Here is a 27,103-nt window from a genome sequence, read left to right as displayed (position 1 = left end):
TACAGTGACCTATGCTAGTCTCACAATTTAACAGATAAAGTGAAAAACCGTTTAAGCAAAAAAAAGATAAATGAGCATAACCACAATCAGCTAGCCTCTCTCTATCACCCTGTCTTGAGTAAAAAGCTTGGACAACTCACAGCTTCCATTCTAGGTTTCATCCTCCAAAAGCTACCCATCAGTATTTTAAATTTTCAGTACTTTTTATTGGAATATTAGGCAAGTCAGAAGAAACTAAGTCCAGTTTTACACCAGCAAAAACAGAGTCATCCACAACAGCCCTTTCAAATTGGCATTCATATCACACCTACCATTTTACCTCCCACATCTACTAAACGAGGTGAATCCACACCTTCCGCATCATCAACTCTTCTTATAACTACTTAGCATTCAATTGACCAGCCTCATATAAATCCCTTTCATCAGAGTCACCACTCTCTACAGCTATGTGTTTGTCAGCCATAACACTTAAGAATTTTTTTGTCTTAGTCTTTGCCTCTCAGAATAACCTGTTCATGTTACTAAATTTAAATAGAAGACATACGCATGGAATTATGTTTAAAATTTTAATAAAAATGTTTAACAAATCTTTTTAAATATTTTACAATAGCTTTCCTTTCGAGCTCGAAGCTCTTTATTTACTGATCAGTTTGTAAAAGCGCTTCGAGCTCGAAAGCTACTGTAAAATATTTTAGAAGATTTGTAATTTTTTTAATTAAACTTTGAAATAGACTTCCATGCGTATGTCTTCTATTTAAATTTAGTAACATTATACCGCTTCTATGGACAATAATAGTTTTAATTTATCCTGTTCATATTTGTAAGGCGACTTTTGCTGTTATTCCTCCATTATGACCAAGGCTTAAATATTGGCGGTACTACCGAAGAGTAGGCTTATGCTTAACACGCCTGGAACTTAATATTATTTAATCTTCTAATCATCGTGATAAATGAATTTCACACACAATTATTGTTTAAGAAGATATTAAATACCTTTAGGAATATGAATCCAAGTCGATATAATCCCCCTGACTCCCTCGTGTTGATTGACTACTTGATTCAATTTTTATCTTTAAGACTCTAACGGTTTTTTTTAACAGGTTTACCGGGCCACGGCCAACTTTGATTGTCACTCGATGGCGCGACAGCGAGCGACAATCAAAGTTGGCCGTGACCGGGCAAGCAAAGGTTGCTGTAGTTCAAAAACCGCCAAATAAAAGGCAATATAACTAAAGAAAACAACTATTTAAATTAATTTTGAGAAAGACATAATAGTTAGACAAGATCAAATAATATGCATTTTACTTTGGCATAACTTTAAAAAAAACACTGAAAAAGGAATTATACTCTAGCCAAATTAATGATTATTCAGGCCAAACTGGCATACTAGTTCCATAGATTTATCGCGTGAAGCAAAGGAGTTTCTCCACTTTGCCGACGTTGGCCCAACCACGATTTGATTTGTATTTTACTCAGTTGCAAATTTGAGTATTATGAAAATTTATGTTTACACAACGCTCGTAAGATACCGTCAGCCCGATCGCGATTGAAAATTATAGTTAAAGTAGTAGTCGGTATTGCGTCGGCGTGACGTACAGAATCCGACTCCGACGCCTGCCCGACCCCGACCCCGACCCGACCAAAAATTGGATTTCGTGTGCTACTGGGGTTCCTTTTAAAATTTTCTTATTTAGGGTACGAGTTAAAACAGCCATGTAATCCCGCATTTTAAAGTTGATTCTTCCGTTTTTTTCTTTAATTTTCAATCGCATTACATTTCGGTACTGAACAGACATCCATTTTTCTAAGCAATATAAAACTAAAACAATTTATATAAATATCGCATTTAATAATAAAATGTGTAATTACCTTTCTTTTTCTTGTATGCTGGAAATTAAAGCTCTTGGAAGTAGTACAGAATACGACAATTACATTCCAAGTCTGTTATAACTTAAAAGTTTATTATAAAATATATTTTTAACTGGGTAATTCAACAGGTGGACATAAAATAAATAAACCTATCAATATGTTCGTCACAGACAGTGACGCTGATTCTGAATCTGATAAAAATTAAGTTTATTACCGTTTGTATTCCTTAAAAACAAGGTAGTGTTGTACTGCTTATTCGAGTAAAAAATGATAGATAGAGGAAATTCAACCCATAAACTTTCCCTCACCTATGGGTCACCATGAGCGAATGAGCATAGCGTTATGTGAAAACGCAATTTCAACAGATCGTTTTTCACCAAGGAAAACCGGTTTTCAACTTTTTCCCGCTAGATGGCGCAGGAAAAGAAAAATTGTCACACGCCATTTAATAAGGGCAGCCATGATTTCCTATCGAATGATGTGTGGAACCTAGGAGCAACAAACACAAGGATAACGCAACCCGTCAAAAGTCGTGGATTTTCTTGTGTACGTTTTTCATTGGCTAGACGCTTTAGCGCCTGCTGCCGTCGGAAGGGGAAAATTCGGAAATTGTCTCCCCCCCCCCGCCCATAAAACGTTCAGCGTAAAGGCTCGTGACGCTCGTCCAATGAAATTCGTACACAACCCTTCGTTAGCGTGTTTAAAGGCTAGCTGCGTTCTCCTTGTGTTTGTTGCTCCTAGGTGGAACAAAGCAACAGGTGTAATAGCGGCCTAGATATGACTTTTTTAATCTATTTGGAATAGGTCGCCATCTTGGATAGCTAACAGAGAAGCCTAGCTGATTATTATTAGTTTTATTATTGAACACGACACCTGATGTTTCCAGTCATCTCAAATAGGCCTCTCCCAGAAAATTACTTCTGTTTTTGGTGTGGTCGCGCCCGCCGTATGTAGATTTATGCGAAAATCGCAATTTTATTTTGCGCCCCCTAACGGTTTTCCAGAAGGGGTAAAATAATGTAATTGTAATATTAAAAAAAATATTAAACTGGGTAAATTAACAGGTGGACATAAAAAAAATAATCTTATCAATATCTTAAATATAAATCGACCAAAAGGTCGTTTTACAGGGAAGAAAAATCTTGTTTTTCCCGCTAGATGGCGCAAGCTATTGAACATGAAATTAGGGCCGCCATGTTGTATATCGATTGATGTATAGAACAACGAAATAGGTGTAATAGCGGCCTTTGTAATGTAACTGTACGCCGACATTTTAAATAGGTCGCCATCTTGGATAGCTACCAGATAGAACGTGACACCCGATATTTTTTTTTCTACCAGAAAATTAATCGCTTTTTGGTGCGTTGAGTTGGTAGTGAAAACCGTATTTTCACCCATCTGGCTCACGGACTATCAGAAAAACTACGGCCGTAATCCGACGGGTCGGTACAAGTTCCACGTACTTACGAGGAGTGTACCCGAGGTGTAAATCACCGATTTCGATGAAACTCGGGGGGTATGTAGAACTTGGGGTAAAATGAATTTTCACCAAGGGAAAAGTTACGCTGGGCTTTCGTTTTGCTATGGGAACCGAAAATGTTTTTGACAACTTAAAATGAAAAAATCTACATTTAAAAAAGCATGGGATTTTCTCGGGTTCAAATTTGAACAATTTTGTGTGAAATTCATCAAGTTTGGGTAAACTTGAGAAAACTTCATTGAATTTGATAAATAAAGGAATATTTTAAAATTGGATACAATCGGGCTTAACCAACTAATATCGTCTAATTTGGGTAAAATAAACAAAATTCGTACAAATGACAAAAATTTAGTTAAAACAACTAATATCAGCTACAATTGGGTAAAATGATACATTTTTGGGTATAATAACCTAAAATGTTTAAAATTGGATTAAATCGTGTTAAACAACTAATATCGTCTAAAATGGGTTAAAATTATAAAATTTTGGGGTTAATTTGAGAAAATTGTGTTAATCCAACTACTATCGGATAAAATTTGGTAAAATGATAATATTTAGGTAAAATATTCAGAATTCACCCAAATGACAAAAATTTGGGTAAAACAGACAAACACGTAGCTAAAAATGATTAAAATTTGGTTAAACAACCGGAATTGGGGTAAATAAATGAATTTGACTAGAATCGCGGTGAGGTAAATGAAATGAACGAAATTGGATAAAAAGAGCAGTATTTTCTTAAATTAAATAAGTTTAATTCAATAGTCAGGAATTTCAAAAATTCATATTAAAGATCCAAAAATAATTTTTTTAGTCTCAAAATTTTAGAAAATTAGTTTCTTAACCTGATGTATTTGTAGAAAAAATATCATTTAAATTAAAAATTAGACATTTTTCGCCTGGTCAATTTTTACATGGAATTTATTTCCTTGTTTAGCAGTAAACGTTTGAAAAAAATAAAAATATTAATTATCTCGCGCTTTTTCTCGCGTTTACGGCACGTGGTTCATTTTTGTTGTTGTTTTAGAGCTAGAAGGACTCGTGAAAAAGCACGAGATCTTTGTGCTTTTAATTTTTTCAAATGTCGTCTGGTTCGAATTCCTTAAGGGGGAAGAATACAGTAAAAGCCTCTTTTTCGTTCAAGCTGAACGTTTCTGTTTTAACAATTACATAATTGAATTATATTTTTGTTATTAGGCTGAACCTTCCTCTAGCGCTTAAAATAATTTTGATACTTATAATATTAATAGTTAACGAGATATAAGGTCCTAACTAAAGGGTAGTTTGGGCGCTTGCCCGACTTGTTTAGCCCCGGGGGTCCGAATTAAAACGTAATAACTTAATTATTTTTTAATATAAAATTGACAAAATTATTTTAAGCACTAAACAAGTTAAAATACGAAATTAAAAGAAATTGAAATAGCGCGAAAATAGACAAGGGCCACTGTAGTCTTCCCCCTTAAGTGGACAGTCGGTCATTTTGCCAGTGGTGAATCCGTAGATTCCTATTGGTCATAAGGTCTTCAAGATGGATATTAATCCTTTAAACGTTGTTAAGTATTTAAAATAAATCGTTGCGATAGAATTTCCGTCATATATTGAAAGTACCTTAGGTTGCAATGATAACGGGAAGCTCTTTGCAAAGGAGATTTTCAGCAATATGTGTACAATATTATCAGAATATATTCTTCAAGAAGAAGAGGAACTCTTTCGTAAGTTTTTAAAAGCAAAATTGGTAATTTACCAAAAATGAAATAATTTAATCTAACCTACAGTTGGCCATTCAATTATATTACCAAGCTGCTCCCAGACTTCTACTAGCAGCGAAGGTTCGATTTTTTACAGTCAACCAAAACTGGTGAACGACGATGGAACGGAAATCCCGACGGAAATAACGGACAACTGTACAATTGAACGAAAAGAAGAAATACTAAAAATAATTGCTGCTAATCCACATTGGAGTATAAAAACACTACAATCAAAAGGGTATAAAGAACTGAAGCATCCAAAATGCGCTGGGAAAAACAAGTTGCTTCTGGCGGAACAAAATACGAAAATGTTTGTTATATTGACAAGGTTACACTGGAACGAATTGAAGAAGCACGGAATGAGTACAAATGTATTCGTGACTTGAATTTACAAAGATAGGCAATCCAAGCTTCGCGCACCTTTAAGGACCCAAATTTCAAATTTAACGCAAGTCGTCACTGGGTTAAAAATTTTAAATTAAGACACGGAACTTCAAGTCGAATGGTTACTACTCTCATTAACAAAAGAGGAATAAGAGATATAAGCGCAATTTCTGATTCTGCGAAAGAGTTTCAAACAAAAATAAAAGAAATGGCACCGAAATACAACCCAGCTAATATGCGAGAGGAGGAATTGGTGAGGACCATAAAAACATTTAAAAAGTGGAGATAACGTGGATAAGTTAAAGGGACCATCGTCACGGTTTAAACATTGCGCAGATTTATTTTTTTAAATTTCGATAGATTCGCGTACATTAAAATGAGTTTTATGTAATTAAGGTTGAGCTAGTATGTCTATTGAGTCCCACCTAGCATTATGGCCAAAAACACGAAGGTGTTCGCTAAGGGGAGAATTATTGTACGGGTTGTTTATATTTTTGTGTTCTTTAAGCCTTTGATGAAATGGGCGACGGCATTGCCCAATGTAATAATCACCACATTCACAGGAGATTTTATAGATGATGGCCTTGTCGAGGAGGGCAGTTGGTTCTTTGTTATTACATAATAAAGCTGACAATTTGGGTGGTGGGAGATAAATAGGATCGAGAACTACTGATTTGAGATTTTTGGATTTTTTTTGAGAGAAGCCAGGATAAAAGGGGATACATGCTGGGACGAAAGAAACTACGTTCTGAAACTACAGGAGCTAGAGTTGTTTGAAAACTGACGGTATTAGAGAATTTTTTTGATATTTTTATTATTAAGTAATCTATCTGGGATTCCGAAAAGGAATAATTTAAAACTGTGGATTTAACTAATACTAACTATTACAAATAGTATTTTCCGTCGACTTGATTAAATATAGTGCTCGGATTTATATTATTTTTAGTCATGAATAAAATTAACTCGGCGATATTTAAATATCATTTATTTAAATAACGAATAGTAAATGCCACTTTTATTCAATGAAATGCGTGGTTGTATTAAAAAACATTTAATTATGATATATATCGATTTTCTTAATTTTCACCAAATTCCTGACTATTGAATTAAACTTATTTAATTTAAGTAAATACTGCTCTTTTTATCCAATGTCGTTCATTTCAATTAACTCATCGCGATTCTAGTCAAATTCATTTATTTAACCCCAATTCCGGTTGTTTAACCAAATTTTAATCTTTTTTAGCTACGTGTTTGTCTGTTTTACCCAAATGTAGCCGATATTAGTAGTTTTAACACAATTCTACCCAAATTTTGTCATTTTACCTAATTTTATCCGATAGTAGTTGGATTATAACAATTTTATTCAAATTGATTAATTTTTGGCTGTTTTACTCAATTTTCTCAACATTTTGTAATTTTACCCCATTTTAGACGATATTAGTTGTTTAACACGATTTAATGCAATTTTAAACATTTTAGGTCATTATACCCAATTGTAGCCGATATTAGTTGTTTTAACACAATTTTACTCAATTTTTGTCATTTGGACGAATTTTTATTAAAAATTTTATCATTTTACCCCAATTTTATCATTTTAACCCATTTTAGACAATATTATTTGTTAAACCCGATTGTATCCAGTTTTAAACAATTTAGGTCTTTTTACCCAATTTTGGTCAATTTAGCCAATTTTTGTCAATTTCAAAAACCAATTATTTGACAATACCCTCTTTAGGTAAAATTTTAAAATATTCCTTTATTTATCAAATTCAATGAATTTTTCTCAAGTTTACCCAAACTTGATGAATTTCACCCAAAATTGTTCAAATTTAGCATTTTAGTTGAAATTTAAATTTATTTTTTGAGTTTTTAAAATTGAAACCGAGAAAATCCCATGCTTTTTTAAATGTAGATTTTTGATTTTAAGTTGTCAGAAACATTTTCGGTTGCAATAGCAAAACGGAAACCCAGCGTAACTTTTCCCTTGGTGAAAATTCATTTGACCCCAAGGTCTACATACCCCCCGAGTTTCATCGAAATCGGTGATTTACACCTCGGGTACACTCCTCGTTAGTAAAATAGTCAACAAATACGACGATTTTCTCTTTGACTAATAGGTAATGGGCTCTAATATCGAAGCCTACCGTGTCGAATGGTTCATTAATAAATAAATTATAATAAAATTGCGTTATATAAGCTAATTTAATATTAACCTGATATGTCGGTAGTCCACTAGTGGGGTTCTGCTACCCTTGCTGTTTTTGTCACCTGTCCGGGCTTGTGGACGCTGGCGTAGGCCATTCTGATGATAGGCCTCCGCTGGTGTGGTTTCTTGATTTTACCGGTACAGCGGGCTATAAATTCTGACAACATGGTAGTGGCGTTGGGACTCTAACCCAATAGGTTGTGATCTCGATATGATTTTTCTCAGTCACGCAGTTAGAGGTCGGCGTTTAAATTAGAAATTATACGATTGTTTATATTTATCCATAACCGAGAATTATTCAGAATTTTTCGATAAAAATGATTAATTTTGCATGTTAAATCGTTGTTTAATCGTATAATTTATTCGTATAAAACAAATGATACTAATTTTTATGATTTATTTAAATTTTCGCGTTATTTGATCCGCCGACCTCTGTTCACGCTGGTACGGAAAAACGCGTATTTGTATTCCTTGATTAAAAGAATCTTTTATAAGAAAATTATAGCTTAGGAAATTTTTTAATAGTAAATATTTTCGCTAATCCTCTGGATAAGGAACTTTATAAAGAGTTTTCTTTTTAAATGTCCTCCGCATCATCCACATACCTTTGACGTCGTATATTTCCTCAAAATTCCCTGTCTAGTGGTTGATGACGCAATTAAAAATGTTTGAACCAAATTAAATAAAAATTTACATCAGACTTCTTATATTATAAAACTTCCGTTGCGCAGTGAGAAAAACAATCTTGTCCGACTAATCAACTTAAATTCAATTAAGGTTGGTTGAACAGAAAGGTTATTTCCTTAAAACTCTTAGCACATACTCTTTCTTCCAAATATTTCATTAAGATAAGGTGGTTTGGCTTTACAGGGTTTGTGATTGAGCTTCATTTGATTCAGAATATACTTAAAAGCACTTAAAGAATTTCTAATAATACTTAGAATGTCAACTGCTTGCTTACTTTCTTTGTGAGATTCTTACCAAATTGAACAACACTAGATTCTTTGATTTCAACGATTTGGGTCCGTATGCGCAGTTCCCATTTGCGCGGTTTCCGTTTACGCACTTTCTCATTGGCCATTTGCGCGGCTGTGCATTTGCGTAAATTTTCCTCTTTCCACAGTTACCTCATTTCTCAATTGAGCAATTCATCGTTGGCGTAGATTAACATTAGCGACATTTTTCTGAAAATGTAAAGAAATAAAGTTAAGCTTTCATAGATCTTTCTTACTCAGTTGTTCTATTTTATTCATTCCCTTCAATTTGTGATATGGTTATTAAACGCGTTAACGTAAAACCGGCAAAATCATTCTGTTTCGAAAACAGTAACTCAATATAATTTTTAACAGCACGGTTAGTTGTATGTTGGTATAGTTCCTCCAAGGTTGTACTACACTTAGAAATTTCAAGTCAGTTCTATACACGTACTATCATAGCGGAGATCAATATGCTAGAAGTAAAAAATACATTATACTATAAAAATAAATGTTATTAGTAAAAACGCTTGGTTTTTGTCGTATTTTTAAAATATATAAGGTTTAAGTTCGTTTTTCGGTTTTTATATTTTTTATTTAATGTATAAAAATAATTAATGATATTTAAATTTAAAAGTAACAACGTTTATTTGACGTATTTCTTGTTAAATATATGTTTAATTTAGCCTTTCGGTTTGAATATTTTGTTCTGCGGGAGTCCAGCGCTATCCAGAGAATAAGAAGAAAATATCTTTTATCGATCCCCCTTCGTTGGTCAGTTTTATTCATTTCCGACCCGGCAGGCGGCAGCGCCTGCTTCGACAGAATGCTCATGGCTCTGCTGTAATTTAATTTAACTGATTTATACATTTTCTGTGAGAAGAGCGGATTTCTACCTCATAGAGGTTTAAAGGAACCTTAATGCGCTCACAGAGTGTCGGAATAAGTTTCATTTTATATTAATTCAAGAATTTCAACCATTCAAAACGACGCCTGCCTAGCTTCAGTACTAAAGAACAGTGCAAATTTACTAAGCCTAACCAATGCCGTGCCACGCCCGACAAGTTTGTCAACAGTATTTCCAGTCTCTTACTCTTCTAAAAGAATTTCAATTAAGTTATTGAATTTAAAGAATTTAAGATAACATTTTATTATCAACAATAACTTAATGGTTTTTGCATTCGAAGTATGAAATTTTGGGAAAAAAAAACAATGAGTTAATAAACTTCAGTTAACAGGCTACGTGGCAGCGGACAAATTTTTTGTCATGAAACTGGACTAGTGACGATGGAATATGTGTAACCTAAACTATTTATCTTTCAATATATGATAAATTCGACTTAATGAAGAAATATTTCATGGTTATGACTCTGTCCTGTTTCAGTGATTCATATCTCTAGATTTAATTTGAGCAAAGGCTTTTATGGATTTCAATGGGAAAGGGGGCCAATATTGGAAGAAATTTCAAAGATATTCATTTCTCTTTCTGTATTTCTCTTTCCTTTTACCTTCAGGGCCGCAGTAAGACAATTTTGCGCCTGATAAAGGCAATTTTATCTTGGGGGAGGAGAAGGGGGGAGGGGTCGTGTCAGCTTCCTACGATCTACGTTTTTAACTATTCTTAATACAACTTCCAATAACATTGTGGATACGCTAGCGAGTCTTCCCCAATATTTAAAAAATTATGAAAATGGATTGCAGAGTTTTTATTCATCGAAATATTTACAAAGAACACTACATTAAGTTATAATTTTTTTATCGGATATACGGTGTATAATATTCCGTTAATTACGTTTGCAAAAACTTTACCTTTCTGTGCCTTAACTGCGAGCAAATTTATCAATTAAATCTACGTTATTCAGAGTTTTTGCTATTTCTTTTTCAATTGAAATTAGAGCCAAATGAGTTAGCCGTTTGGGACTCATCGAAGAACGTAAATAATTTTTAATGAACTTTAACTTACTGAAAGATCTTTCGCGTGAAGCGGAGGTTTAAGGGTATCGTTAAAAAAATTCTACAAGCTATCTCCATGTTAGGAGAGCTACTAAACAGAAATCGTTAATTAATTGATTGGAGAATCTCGAAATGTGACAATTTATTAAAATTTGGACTTATTGGTGGAAGCATATGCTTTGCGCTTGCTACTTCTGAACCGATTGCTGGCGTCGGCTGGACCAAATATCTAGCGTCAAATGAAGGTTACCACCCTTCAAATTGCCTAAATCGTCTGACATAAAACATATTGAAATCAGTAAAGAGAAAAGAAGCAGGCGAAGAAAGTTCAGTTATAATACACGTATAAAAAAAGCTCTCAACCATTATTGTTGGTTTTAGTTCTTCGTGAACTATGCGCGATAGTTCACTAGTCACGGTTCTGCAACTACACATTTCTAGGTTGGGATTCGCAAACTCCAGCACTTTGCGCGATCCGTTCCCGTCCACGACGCTAAAGTCTAAGCCGTCTATTTAAGAGATGTATTGCATTCTTATGAAAATTTCTGTTTAAATTTGTGGATGGTGACTTAAAATTAGTTTCTACAAGTCGCTGCCCTCTACGATGATATTCTCAAATTTTAATAACACTATTTCATTATCGGGAATTCGTAGCAACCACCCGTGACCTCACACTTAGGTTGGCTGTTCTTTTCGTGCCAGTCATACCACAATTAATACAAATGTAAATGCGCGGTAAATTCGTCAGTACCCAAAGCAGCACTTATAAACTTTAACAGTTTTCGGTCTGGAAATAGATTGCTTTACGGTATCTTTCGCATTCTACTTGGTCGTCGAAGTACCAGTCTAAACCTCCATAGCTAACAAAATTGAACAGCGCGTGCAACAAAAATACCACTTCCTTACTAATACATGTCTTGTATTGACTGTATTACATTATATTTAGAGCTTTTAGAAGGACGTAACCCCGAGATTTCGCGATACGATTTTTATAAACCCCCTCAAGATTGAATAAGGTAAAGGGAATTCCAAATTTTACATAAATACAAAGACCCTCCATTGGAATGGCAGCTTCTTCATGAAACGTTTGGCATTTCATAGTCGTTAATTTGCTTGCCTGATGAATAAATAAATTATTCTTCAAAGTTTGTAGTCTGCTCTTAAGGGGATAGTCACTTGTAAAATATGGTATACCCTACACATTTGTTTAAAGGAAAATTCTATAGTTTTGAGTGTTTTAACTATGATTTCCAGATAGGGAAACCTTGTGATAACCTACGAATTGTACACCTGATTACTTGAGTGACTATCCCCTGGCCTTCACAGTGTAACTTCAGATAGGTTTTTTGCCCTCCAAGTTTGTTTAGGACCTACACATACCCTCAAATCGGTTGCCAACAAAGACTTAATACATTCTTCCATTGGCACAATTTTTTCGTTGTTTTGACTAGATGCATCTCCTTTTATATGTTGAGAGAATTTAACACAAATCCGAACGAAACTCCAAGATCTTTTTATTAAGTAAATCCAATTTTACTTCTTTTAAAATATAGGGACACATTTCGTGTCTGAACTAAAAATAATAAAATAATCAGAAGACTGACTTTATTTTATAGAGCACGTGTCTTTTTAGAAATATTTTGCCGACCCATCTTTATGGGAGTTTCGTTTGGCCGACTGCTGATTTGGACTGCTCATTTGGCCGACTGGTATAATTGGCTTTTCAATATTTTCTTGACCAATTATTGCACCACAATCCGGACAGTTTGTTGGAACCTCAACAGTGTAAAAGTTGTTTTGAAAATTTGTGGAGTTGAAAAAGTACCCATAATCAAATTCTGATATTATCCTAAGTTCGGATAATTCATCAGCTTCATGTGTAATTGGTACTTTTGATTTTGGGGTCAACTTTCTTTAAACACTTTTATTGGCTTTGAGAGACTCTCTGTAAACAATTTCATCCAAAAGCAGCTTTTCCTCTGAATCAGGTAGCAATTGCTTGATGGCTTCAATGTGCTGACAGGAGTGTACACCATATTGACAAGTAACGCACTCAACCTTGACATGACTATCTTCATTTGAAGTACTTGCTAGTATAATTCCATAAGCGTCCTTTCAATAAACACATATTCCATCCAACATTTCCACATAACTAATACTTGGCTGAAATAAAAAAAATTACAATAAGTCTTTTAGTAAAATAATATGGTTTTCTGGTTTTAATATAGCTCAGAAGTCTTATTTTTCAATTTTTTGGGCTCTAAAAGCTGATCATGTCGCAAGGAGCTTTGGAATTTCTAAAGTGCATGCCAAATCTATACTAACAAAGTTAAGTCTTATGATGACGAAAGAGCATTTAAAAGGAGTGAAAACTTATACCAAAAATTTAGTGCTAATACGCACTAAGACTTGTTGTTAACATGACTCGCCAGTTATCCTTTTATATTGCTTTGAATATTTTTATTGTACATTGATTTTTACTTTAATAAAACTATTATATATTTGAGTACTAACAAAAGATTCAATTTGATCTGCACAAAAATTGGATATTAGACCCCATATTTTGAACATATCTACAATAAACTGATATTGCAAAAATTGAACAACTTCTATCAATTTATACACAGAAAATAATTAGAACGGTGGTTTGCAATTCCAAACCATTTTGTATACAGCAATTTGGATTTGCATGTCCATAGGCTTTAATTAATATAGTCCTCAATTACTAGGTTATATAAATTTCAAAGCTTTATTAAAGTGAAGAGTTGTGATATGACACTAATTAAGGTGTACCCTATTTGAGTTAATGTCAATTTTTCAAGGAATGCTGCCCCAAACTAGTCGAAAGAACTTACTCTCTCCAAACAAAACCGACATATCTGTATTAATATTAAAGCAACAAAACGGATACGATCCCAAAATAAAATTATGCCTTGTGGAATCCAGTGGTGCAAAAGTAACTCTCGCTAGAAAAAGCTCAAACTCCGTTGTTATAAATAAAACTAACTTCAAGGTCCTGATCGTCAACTCAAACAAAGCTGGAGATGGGTGGTCAGAGGCAGGCCAAAGAGTTCACTCTAGGCCCTACTAGTCAAAGAGCTAGTGAGTAACTCGCACTCTCCATGACTAGTATTAGGATGGTTACTGGCCTACCCACAGGTCACTGCCATCTAAACAAGCATCTAAATACTATTGGGGTCAGTGATGACCCAATATGCAGGGCTTGCCTAACGGAGGATTTAACTGCCTCCCACGTACTCTGTAGCTGCGATTATTACGCAGCTCAAAGGTTTGAGCATTTGGGTATGCATCAGTTGGAGACACACGATGTATCCAATATTACGGCCAGGCAGATTCTAAACTTCAAGTTGGCTATTGGACTTTTATAAAGTCATTGGATTGGGGATGCACAATGGACCTAAGGTCGAAGTGCTCGGCTTGCCACCCCTATCAAAAATAGTAATAATAATAATAATAACTTCAAGGTCAAGAAAAATGCTCAGGGAACGATAGTTTGTACTGTACAAACTATCGTTCCCTGTACAAATTGTACAACCTACTTTACCCATTCCTGACCCCTCTACTCAATTTCAAGATATTGATCGATTCCTCACAAAGCACTCTGTACATATTGAATTTTCTTTGTAATTTGGTGTTGCCAACTGTACTCAGTGAAGGTGGTTAAGCTAAATAACTCTCCTCATGGAAATTTTCATCCACCAACAATTTTGGAGCCGTCATGTTTAAAGGGCTCACTTCTCCAGGGGACCCATAGATTTTAATCTTAAATAGTCAACTTCTTCTGCGAGTTATTTAACTTTCTATCTTATCTGAAAACTAATTTCAAATAATGTACTAGTATTTCATACCTTCCATGATTTCTTGTGTGAAATATGCATCTAAAAAAAACTTGGCACATTCAGAGTGAATGCAAAATTTAATTTTTTTCCATGAAGTCTGCAAAAAAAAGACCGATTGAGACTTAAAACCCTTTAGACGTTCTACAGCAAATGGAAATTAAATCCTACCATCAAATGTTTTTTGAATGAAAGTTGATAAATTTATGAAAAAATTATTACACTTCATACAACAATAAATTATTTTGGTACAGTCCAAAATTTGCTTTTTTTTGGTTTAATAAAAATGGTTACTTTTTCCTGCATCAAAGTAAACGTATTACACACACACATACTGTATAACCATAAGTTTATAATACTTTACATAAGTATGTCTCTTTGGAAAATATTTTACTGAGAGTTATTCACGGGGTGACGTCATCACGGTAAGAAAATCACCCCCAAGCGAGGCGCCGTTAAATGCTACTCGGGACAAGAGAGCGAGCAATGCGAAACGTCGCTAAGCCCGTTGTATAGTCTCTCTTGCGACTAGCTCTCAGTAAACCTTTTGTATGTTAAGAATAAGAAGTGTCATACTTATGTAAAATATTACAAAACTTATGATATAACTAATCTGAAGTAAAGTGATTACTTTTAGTTTTTAATTCAGTTTTAAAATCCACTAGCCAAAAAGTGGTCCCCATTTTAATACATTGCTGTATACAAGTGCATTTAAAATTCTAGTTAAAAACAGAATATTGAATAAGGGGGAACGTTTTTCGTTAAAATATGCATTAGAATCTAAATAGATAGGGGAAATGGGTACTTCACATGGAAAACAGAACTGAAGAGCAAAGCAAAGGGATTACTAATTTGAAGGCCTTTGTTCAATGATTAGAAATAAATTTGGAATCACTTACGTCAAAATATTTTTCTGCTTAAATGATGCTACCAATTCGTACAAGAAAAATAATATAATGGTTTGGAAGTCTTATTCCACAATGATTCTCTTATTTGGGTTTCACGTTAGGATCCATCCATTTGCTTATTTGGCTCCGATGGGGAGATAATTGTACGTGATATTTTTTATTTTTGAAAGTACAAAAATCCTTTTATAGTTTTATTAACTTTAGTGATATATTGATGGGGCTTACTATTCCTATACTTCAATTGTATTGAATAAATTCTTTCATTTCTTCCGGATACACAGTTCAAGATATACAGCAGCCACTTTCTACCAATTGAAGAGGTCATTGCAATTTCAGTTCTTTGGAATCTTAAAATAACCAATAAATAGTATATTATAAAAAGGCCACAATCATTTGAGTTACTTAATGACTTTGGGTTGTCATTAATAGAGGTGCATGTCCATTCACTTGCTTCAAATGGTATTTGCGCTGTATCACAAGGAAGCATTGTCAAACATATCAGAGTTTTAAAGAGGTTTCTTTATATTGATTGGATCCATTCCCATTCCATCCTATATAAAAAGTTTCTTATCTTTGAAATAAATAAGTTCAGGAAACCAATGTACTGCGTGTAAACCATATCCAGGAGATATAGGCACCAAGACAGTTTGGTGTGTCATTTAGTCAATTTGCGGGACAGTCGAAAGGTGTGTCTTTTCCTATATACACCGCTAGTTTTGCGACACACCGTTTACCGATCTCTAGCAAAGACGGAAACATAAGTAATATATTTCAGCCTGGCTATATTATAGACACCAAGACGTTTTGTGCTGAATTGCGCAGTAGCTCCGAAAATCTTTTAGGTGGTAATTTTAGTTATCTGCCATACCACTTGCCAAGTGAACCAGAGAGATGATAATGATAATTCAGAATAGAATCTAATCTACTGTTCAAATCCAAATGATGAAAACCTACTTTACAAAAGAGTAAGAGATTTTTCTTTAATTCTAAAATTGAACTAGTTTCAAAAATCATCACCAGGTTATAACTTCATTTAGTTTATTCTTATAACGTTGTTTTAATTCCTTAGTCTCAATGTAATCTCTTGACCATTGGTCGAGGTCAACCACTCCTTAAACCAGCCAACCTCACAAGCAAATGTTCATTGTTGTTGCGAGCCCAAATATCCTCTTTCTTTTCGCTTCTGGGAAAACCTGTCAAACTAATATTTTCTTTTCCCGTTACCAGAAGTAAATGAATTTCCCAAAAGTGAATTTACATGCATACATACATTTTTGTTGTTTTTTTTTTTAAATATTTTTCAACAGGACCTTTAAGCTATTATCCTATAAGCACCACCCCTTTGGATGTAACCAAGCAACTTGAAAAATATTTAAAAATTTTCTAAAGCTAGAAAATCATGGTGAATTGGCGGGCCCACGGGCCTAGAGGGGCCCATTCAAAATTAGGACCATACTTTTCTAATCGGCCAATAAATTACTTTCAACGAAACTGGTAGCCTTTCCAAATGGGCGCCCGGCCTTATTGGTACTCGCTTAAGACGAATGGTTGGTAGCCCTGTTTGAAGAATTTTGTCGTCTGCTACATAAATAAAAACTTAAATGAATTTAAACAGGGCTATAGCGGGCACCAATAATGCCTCGCGCGCATTTGCCAGTGCTACCGATTTAGTTGAAAGTCGTTTATTCAAAAAAAGGCAAATGGAGTCAAGTTGCTGGCCGGATCAAAATCTGAAGCTACACCATTGCGCCACTGGCAATGGCCCCATGCCCCGCCCTGCGTCGTGGGTAGAAACAACTTCTATAAAATTCGTCGCTCGAAAGTTCTATGAATTCGATAATAAAAATAAATTTAATATAATTTGGTATTTTAATATAACTTATTATGTAACTTATTCTAGGCTAAATTACATAAACAAATCTCTAAATGGTATCCTAATACCAAACAAATTGTAAGAATAAATAATGTACTTACTATAAATGTCGAAATCCGCAAAGTATTTTCTCGGTATCTTCTTTCGACACTCACTGTTTTTTCTTAAATCCCGAAAGAATCACTTCGTAATTTTTTCAACTTTGAATCTCGCGGTTAAGCGTTCAAAAATCCGAAATACACAAAAAGAAATCGCAATATTATTTTAACTTCTAACCTCGCGGTTAAGTGTCCAGAAATCCGAAATTATATCTCCGAAATCCAAAAATAAAATTGAAGTCACGATTAAAGGTTCAAACTTGAAAACTATACTTCAATATCTCTGTAAAAAAACTTAAATCACACTAAGTATACCAAAGAAACACCTGCTCTGGTCGAGACCAAAAGAAATTGGAGCCGGTGGCCGATACGCAGTCCGTTTTTATTGCGATATGCAAAAGTAAGACAGTATTACTTGACAGTGCTGTTGTCTACTTTAACCAGTCTCGTAGATCTAAGAATTTCAACCCCAGGAATGGACGAATAGAAAGGACGCTGTAGCTTTATCTAGTACAATTGTTTGTCGCTGACCTCCGATTTTTTTTGCCGGAAATGACCACGTCAACCCAAGACCCAAGTCTATCTTTTAGAGGTGTGCAAATACCATTTTTTGGGGATCGAATCGAATATCAAATATTTTTTTCAAAGCATGGCAAATACCAAATCGAATATATATAACGTCGAATAATTTGGTGGAATATTTTTAGGGCAAAAATTTAGGCCAGTTAACTGATCAAATACCAAATAGTATTTCGAATATCAAATTATTCGACGTATTTGGTTTTCAAATAGCCAAATAGTTTGCATATTTGTCAAAAAAAAAGTAATTGAAATCACTGTTCGTTTTACTTGAAAATGGTAAAATATTAAACCAAATACTGTATATAATGTTATTTATCAAAATGAGTTTCCTGATCGTAACCTACAAAAATATAGTGCTTATCAACTTATCATACATATTTTAATTGGGTTCCATGGCAAAATAATAATAATATTAATTAACTAGGCTAATACCCTAGGTACTACTCCGGGACCAAGTCTTCTAGCGACTTTTAACCTTTAGTAACTTCTAACTACAATTAAAATCACATATGCTATATACTTCGTAGTTTGCAAACACTTAACTAAAATTTCAAGTTTTTAAATATATGTAAAACGCGAAGGAGCAGATCTTTTGTTACAAATTAAAAAATTGCATTTTTATTAATTTAGTTAACTCAAAAATTCTAAACAGAAAAATCCATAAAGTTACTTACTTCAACTTTCCTCCCGGTTTTTAGTTTTGTTTTGGACTTGGTTTACGTTTTAGACTCAATTTTAGTTTTACTTTGCTATTCTAGAAAATTCCATAACAAAAGAGAACACGCGAGTAATCTAGCCAATAGGCGCTAGAATAAACAGCTTCTGCCTTTCGCTAAGAAGTTTTAATACAAACGGTATGGATAATGGACGTGCAAGCTACTCTTTATATGGTCCTTGGCGCTGCGACCTGAAGAGAGGTGCCAGAAATAAGGACTAGTTCGGAAATTTCACTACGCTCTCCTGGGATGGCCTTGAAACTCAACAAATTAGAAAAAGACCCGCGGTTATTCGACCAGTTTGCAAACTATTTGAAAATACCAAATACTTTTTCCCTATCTTTTCGAATATTCGACTATTCGCGAACTTTTCCAAGCGCTATTCGATTCGACGAATCGAATATTCGATTTGGTCTGACCAAATATTTTGCACACCCCTACTATCTTTCTATTCCTAGGGGTTAAGGCGCGTGCCAACTATAGGGGCAGAGGGGGTAATTTCTGTCTTGCCACCGCTCTCGTGTTACGCGCCTGTAGTATCCATTTTAATTTTTTCACGCGGCGAGTTGGGGAAATCCATCTATCATTAGAGGTTTTGCGCGGAGAAACCAATTAACCCTTTTTCGAAGAGATTGTTGATTCTAGGCTTTAGTCTACTGGTTTTATCTTTCCCTTACCCTGTACCCCGCATTTAGACACGCTTGTCCATCAAACCTCGTCGTCTATATTCTCGCTAGCATTGCAGAACTCTCGATCTTTTCCGCTGTCCCATTGTTGTCGGCCAAAGGCCTGCAGCTGGGGAATTTTACGGAGAGTAAAATCTTCTGACCTCTTCATAAAGCGGAAATTTGTAACCCGGAAACCGTGATAAAATTAAATACCAACATCTAATTTTTATACATTTTTTTAAATTTATAATAAATAATATTAATAAATAAATAATTTTTATAGCCAAATGTTATTGGAATGCGCATATTAACTTAATGCATAGGGTGATTGAGAAAGCGCTCCGATTGATGAAAGTTTTTCTGAAGTTGGAACATTTTTATATGGCACCCCTAGCTACCCTGGTACCCGGGGCGGACCGCCCCACCCTTACGCCGCGACTGATGTATGTGTATATATTATAGAAAGAGCTTTTGTTTAAAATTTTCACGCGTGGATAATATTATCAAAGCGTTCTATTTTCGAGTTTAATGTATCGGGGTTTCGTCACTGGCGTTTTTCGTTTGTATTCGCCCGCGTGTATAGTTCTTTCAAACAATTTACTTTTTCTGTAATAGGAATATTTCCCCGGGAAATAACTGTACTTTTTTTAATAGGAATATTTCCCCGGGAAATAACTGTACTTTTTTGTAATAGGAATATTTCCCCGGGAAATAACTGTACTTTTTTGTAATAGGCATATTTCCCCGGGAAATAACTGTACTTTTTTGTAATAGGAATATTTCCCCGGGAAATAACTGTACTTTTTTGTAATGGGCATATTTCCCCGGGAAATAACTGTACTTTTTTGTAATAGGAATATTTCCCCGGGAAATAACTATACTTTTTCTGTAATAGGCATATTTCCCCGGGAAATAACTGTACTTTTTTGTAATAGGCATATTTCCCCGGGGAAATACCGGGTACCCCGGCTAGTACAATATAAATAATAAACAACTTTCCCCATACTGTATTCACGAAAAGATGGCGGCCATTGATATAAGGCAGGTAGATATGGGGGAAAGGGGGAGGACCCTAGCCTTCCACTAGAGCGATGATGACGTCACAAGAATACACCCGATAGCTAATACCATATGTAACAAAATCACTAATGAATATACCGTAGAGGCGTTTTCCTGGTCAGAGTCCAAATCACTACCAAAAGCAGGATTTTAAATTTGGAAGGTAAATTTACTACACCGGGGCACATTAGCGTGAGAAATTTCCGCGTATTTGGTATTTTTCAAGCTCAAATTTTCACTGAAAAATAAGTCTTTTTTCGCCGAGTCAACAACAATTTTTAATAGTTTTCGATGGCGAACTACAAATTTACAATATACGTTTTTTGTCTCGCACCTAATGGTGAAAAAAATATTTTTTCAAAATTGGTGAAAAACAATACCAAATACGCTGAAATTTTTAATGTCCTTCCAAATTGACCTTCCAAATTTGAAATCAGTAGTATAAATAGTTTTTGAGAAAAATCACTTTTCCGTGCAAAAAAAAGACCCTATACATATTTTCGTACTTTAAATTAAAATTTAAAGTAACATAGTGACGTAGGTTTTCGTAATGTCATCCGCTTTAAGGATTACAACAGAATGACCACCCTGTTTAAAAATCTATAGTGTTAGGCTCCTTTCCCAATCAAGCCATGGTCGTCATCTTGTCTAAATTTATTATCACCCGTTGACATAAGGTTTATGGTAATATTGGCAGTCTCCCAAAAAGGTGAAACTGGTCTACTTTTCGATTCTCTGGCTGAAATTTTGACTTAAGATAGCTCTAACCTTATCATAACTCCACTTCAACCATTTTCAGAAATAGAAAACAGTACAGATTTGTTCAAAATACCACCAAAATGATTTGTGTTTTAATGAAATAAATAAATAATTAAACGATAATCTTTTGAAAGCTTAAAATTATTTTTTCAAGGCTTAATTAATTTAAATAACGTTTTTATTCGAAGGTAAAGGGTTACAATTTCTTCACTTATTTTTTTTGGTTTACTCTCTTCCTAAACACCGAAATATCGACGGGATGTCCAACGACTCTCTGTCGACTTCTTAGCGGGGAGTTCAAGCTCGACTCTTTTGCATATTGGGGCGAATAAAGGGGGATTTAGTAGCTAAACACTGTGAAAGTATTCGAGCTTCCACACCTTTTTAGTTCCACATCGAGATATATATATCGAAGTGGGACTATTGCTATGGGCGGAATGTCGTTAAGTGTTGTTTGTTGTTTGTTGTAGTTTGTTGTTTGTTGTGTGTTGTTTGTTGTTTGTTTGGTGTGGAAACCAACAACACGGCAGATGGAGCTGCGAAAAAGAATTTATTAATATAATTTAAATTACCGCCGGCGCCGGGACTCGAACGCAGATAGCTGCTGCCCGCGTAATCTCCAAAAGCCGAAGATTTTACCCACTATGCTACGCCGTCCTATGCGTGAGAATAGCTTAAACTTTTACTATAGAACACTTTTTGTTTCGTTCCCGCCCAATAGGGGGGCGCATTACTTCCATGGGGGGGGGGGGGAGCGGAACTAATTTTGCGTTTACTCAATAGCGGGATACGTAGATTGTTAACTAGTAGTGCCCGTAAAGGCGGGAGAGCTAGATCCGTTAGACATTCAGCAGGGAGCATATAATCTTATATGCTCTCTGGATGTTGAGAGGTCTACGGGTAACCTCTCTGAAAGAAATGTGGCGGAGAAAACTGGAAATCAGTAACCTCGTAGCTGTCGCAAAGGTCAGAAACCGTGTATGGTCAGAAGTAATACATAAGTGTGGCCGATCTCTTAGATTTATATTCGGAACTTCTATTTGTTTTTAGCCTTGAGCACTTTTATAGTTTGTATACGTGGTCCAGAGATGTCGCTCTTGTCTGAAAGTTTTCCATCCAGAAGTTAGTTGTTTGGCGGGACAGTGCCGTTAATAATATAAATAATAAAGTTCTTTAACGTCTCTTAACGTCGACGTCTATTATAAGACGTTTTCTTAAACAATATCAGTCACTTTCGGATTTAAAAGTTAATTCCTAAAAAATATCCCTCACTTTCAAATTTATAAACCAAAAACTGTTCTGTAAAATCAAACTCAAAATATTAAAAATATCCTTCACTTTCAAATTTAAAAACCCAAAACTGTTCTGTAATAATCAAACTCAAATATAAATTCTGTAAAAATCAAACTCAAATATAAATTCTGTAAAAATCAAACTCAAATATAAATTAATGTAAGATTTGTTTCCTAGAATTTGAAGCTATATTACTTTAATTGACAATATCCCACACTTTCAAATTTAAAAACCCAAAACTGTTCTGTAATATATTACTTTAATTGACAATATCCCACACTTTCAAATTTAAAAACCCAAAACTGTTCTGTAAAAATCAAACTCAAATATAAATTAATTTTCGATTTGTTTCCTAGAATTTGAAGCTATATTACCATCTTCACTTTCCAATTTAAAAACCCAAAACTGTTCTGTAATAATCAAACTCAAATATAAATTCTTTAAAAATCAAACTCAAATATAAATTAATGTAAGATTTGTTTCCTAGAATTTGAAGCTATATTACCATCTTCACTTTCAAATTTAAAAACCCAAAACTGTTCTGTAATAATCAAACTCAAATATAAATTCTGTAAAAATCAAACTCAAATATAAATTAATGTAAGATTTGTTTCCTAGAATTTGAAGCTATATTACTTTAATTAAAAATATCCGACACTTTCAAATTTAAAAACCCAAAACTGTTCTGTAAAAATCAAACTCAAATATAAATTCTGTAAAAATCAAACTCAAATATAAATTCTGTAAAAATCAAACTCAAATATAAATTCTGTAAAAACCAAACTCAAATATAAATTAATTTTCGATTTGTTTCCTAGAATTTTAAGCTATATTACTTTAATTACTTGAAAAAAACTTCGAACAACTTCATTGGCACATTTTTTTATTTGTTTAAAAATTCAAACATTTTAAACATAAGATTTGTTTGATCATCTCTCTTGCCATCCACATATCTATCATTACGGTACATATCACCACGATATTTTTTATTTCCTCTTCCTTTATAGGGCTTTTGCTGCAAATTTGGCCTTCTGTATCCTTTCATTTCTGTCCTGAATTGGCCCCCGTTTCTTGGACAATTCCTATAAAGGTGTCTCGTGCTATGGCATGTATAACACCTTTTTTTTCCTGAAAAGCATTTTTTTATTTGGGCAACTATTTACTAATACTTCGAACCAAAATAAACAATTTTAAGGTTTCTATATTTTTAACAAAAACATTAATTATCAACGTTTTATAACAAAACTCATATTGGAAATATATTAATCTAAAAATTACATCCGGTAGTGCTACACCTAGATTTTCACATAAACCCCACGCGAAATACATGCCAGTGTACAACATACTCCCTTTCTATAAAATCAACCAATAATTTAATTTTAATTCCTTGGAACTTACCACCTTTCCTTTTTAGTGAGGCTTCTTTTCTACTTTCATTTTTTTGGGCAGTTTGCGAGTCCTTTTCTTTGCACACATCACCATTTTCTTCTTCGTTTACTTCTTTGGGAGTGCGCGGTGACCTTCTTTCTTCTTTATTTTCACCGTCTACGGATTTATACAATTGACAAATTAACATCGATACCGCAATTCATAACGTTTTACTATAAATAATAAACTCACCTTCCATAAAAACGTCACTGTTTTTGTCGATTGTCTGCTCGTCAGCCATTATCTCTATTGTCGCCATAAACTCTTTCCTTGGACGAATTGTCACGAATGGCTAATATCCAACTCCCGAGTCCAAATGGAAATTATCCAAGCCCTAGTTTGGCGCCCCCTAAACACATGCAGCAAAAGACGTATTTTCCAAGGAAAAAACCCATCCAAAAATGGCTTGGCTAAAAACCCGACTCCCCGGAGCTTAAGAATTGCGTTCCTTAAAGGTTCGAGAAAGGGGGGAGCGTTACAAGGATATTGTTAAACATTTCCACGGGAGAGGGGGGGGGGCGAATGTTGTGTGAGTTTGGATTGGTCTAGGCTAGGGTCTTTGGTCCCAGGATATGGAGAATGGGGGTTAAGGGGTGTAAACTCAAAATGAACGCGCCCAACAAAATCCCCAAAAAACAAAAAAAAAATTTTTTGACAAAACAATTTCCTCCACTTTTTTTAGTAAATTATTTTACTTTTTTATTTTATCTTATAAATTTTATGACTTTAGTTCAAGTATATTATAAATCTCAATAATTATTTAATGGCTTTTTTGGAGTTACTACACTTGCTTTAGATTACACTTGCTGATATTTTTTAATCATATCTATTCTTTACAATAAATTTTTTTTCTATCATTTGATAATAAATTAAATGTTTATACTTTCATTCTAAGAACAAAAAATATAGCATACTTCGTATAGTATATATTACTAAAAGCTAAACTAACATTAAAAAAATTTAATAACATTGTTATTACAATAACACAAATATTTTATACTTTCATTTTAATAGCAAAAATGTTTATACTTTCATTCTAATAACAAAAATTTTGCATACTTCTGTTGCATACTTCGCTTGGTATATATTAAAACTAAAAACTAAACTAAAATTATAAAAAACGAAAATTTCAATTGTTAATGCAACTGGAATTTTCTCCGCTTCTAGTATACCATCTTTATTTTCATCTTTCATGTCATCCTCGTTCATGAGCACATCTCTTTCTCAGTGCATTCTCCCGTGTCTTTCTTTGGCTCTACTTTGCAATCTACCTTCAAATCGTCATTTACATCAGCTTCCTTCAGCTGTTTTTTTGCATCTGTTTTTAAATCTAAATCTCAATTTTCTTTTAAATTTTTAATTACCTTTTCCTCCTCTCCTACACGCTCATCTAATTTCATTCCATTAACCACATTTTCCTGTATGTTGGTTGTGGCAACCCCAAGGTTTGTTATACTATCACTTAAAACAACTTCCTTTGCGCTAGTGGCTACATCTTTTTCTACACTTCCGGTTGGTTCGGTAGCTTTATCACACGCTTTATTTATGGTTTTCGTATCAAGCTCTAATATTATATGTTTTGGAATAGTTTCCGAAAAAAAATCATCCAGATCAGATCCTATATCCGATGAGCTATGACGTCATTCAAATATTTGTTAATGGAATTTACAATTACACGAGGCAAATGTGAAGTACCTATCGGCCGTTAAATCGATAACGTCAGTTTCTACTTTATTTCTTTTCTTCTTAGGGGCACTAACAACAGAAAGACGATATACAAACAACTACTCTGAAATATTTATTTTTGATGATACCTAGGGCATTCGCTTATCGTTGATTTCAAATTTTCCCTTTTGATGGGAGTAATTGAGTATCCAGCTATCTCACGGGAAGGAAACGTAGAACAACTAAAATCACAAAAGGGATAAAGCCAACTTAAAATTACTCTCACTTTAAAATTAAATAATATCCGTTTTATAACCTAGGGCTGGCTGGAGGCGAGATTTTTTCAGTTTTTACTATGCCAATGAATCTACCGATTTCATTTCTAGGGCAAATAAAGGTACTATAAAAATTTATAACCTATCCGATAAATACTACCCTATTCGTTATTTCATATACCTATTAGCAGCAGCTGTTGATGGCTCTGCACTATTAATTGGAACAGTGTGCACCTCTGAGCGGATACTATAGAAGTAATATTATTTAATCAATAAACTTTCTGTAAAATTGCTACAAGCAAAGCACTAAGGTATACATACTTTTCACCGTCCAAATTTGTATATTGTCTCTTTCGAACGCAATAGGAAATTACGCTCTTTCTTAAATCGATACTCTCCTTCCACGACTTATACGCTGCCGTGAATGCGCGTGACGCGTCTCGGTATGCTTTATATGCCCCATTATGTCGCAACGCGTTACAGAGCATATCTATGGGAACATCGTTAACAAAACCAAATGCGGCTAAATGAACAATTTGATCATGCTTCTCTATATATTTCTTGAAGAAAAGACCACGCATTTCTTGAGGCCATCCTCCTCCTTCACTATCTTCACCTACGAACCTTCTAAGTACCACCCAACTGTTTGCTTCTCCTCCCGGCATAGCAAATTAAAACAGAAATCCTAAAAAACGTTGCCAAAATAACAAAGTTCTTCAACAAATTAAAAGTGTAATGACTCCTTTATGCGACTTTATTACGATTAACAAGAAAACTAAAGCTCTGAGCTAACAACAACAAAATGGAACATGCGTCATACACGAAACAAACAATTCTAACAATAAAACTCGTTTTCCTTTCGTCCAGTTCAAGGGAATAAAAAAAAATGCTATCCCACCCTCCTATACTTCCACTAATTTACCTTTCTCTTGCCTATTGCTAAAGTAACAGTTGACGTTGTATGACACACCATATGCTGCAAAAAGGCCAACAGATATTATCGTCGGAAAAGGTCTCCAGTTTCGCTTTTCTGAAATCACCCCAATATCATTATACGAATGTGCCCGCCTTCGTTATAAGAGCCAAAGGTCCAAGGTCAACCTTCAGTTAGAGACCGAGACCAGAGAAGAAAATTCTCGTGCCCGAATTGGAACCACCTATCTATTTTGGGATTCGACCCCCAACAGCGTAAAAAAAAATTTCTTGCCAAAACCCATTTGGAACATTATTCGTCTTATAATTTCAATATTGTTTTTAAATTTAATATGCCAGAACCATGGTTCAACTTAGTGGAATTGGTAGGCCCAATCG

At 34.3% G+C, this 27,103-nt stretch overlaps 1 protein-coding gene across 1 annotated transcript; it reads right to left on the bottom strand.

Annotated features, from left to right (window-relative positions):
- Positions 1-12,525: 12,525 nt before the first annotated feature.
- On the bottom strand, positions 12,526-24,264 carry LOC149957534 (uncharacterized). Its single transcript, XM_090167077.1, has 5 exons — positions 24,045-24,264; positions 23,823-23,969; positions 23,330-23,552; positions 12,771-12,774; positions 12,526-12,723 (listed from the first exon to the last, which is right to left on the bottom strand). Exons 1-5 carry the CDS (start codon positions 24,109-24,111, stop codon positions 12,526-12,528), a joined length of 639 nt encoding a protein of 212 aa, XP_090023203.1. The 5' UTR covers positions 24,112-24,264.
- Positions 24,265-27,103: the final 2,839 nt, after the last annotated feature.

Source organism: Leiobunum rupestre, chromosome 2, assembly GCF_980474605.1.
Source record: "Leiobunum rupestre chromosome 2, qqLeiRupe1.1.hap1, whole genome shotgun sequence".
NCBI lineage: Eukaryota > Metazoa > Arthropoda > Arachnida > Opiliones > Sclerosomatidae > Leiobunum > Leiobunum rupestre.
Note: the sequence above shows the minus strand (reverse complement) of the source record. Positions and strands in the feature narration are given on the sequence as shown.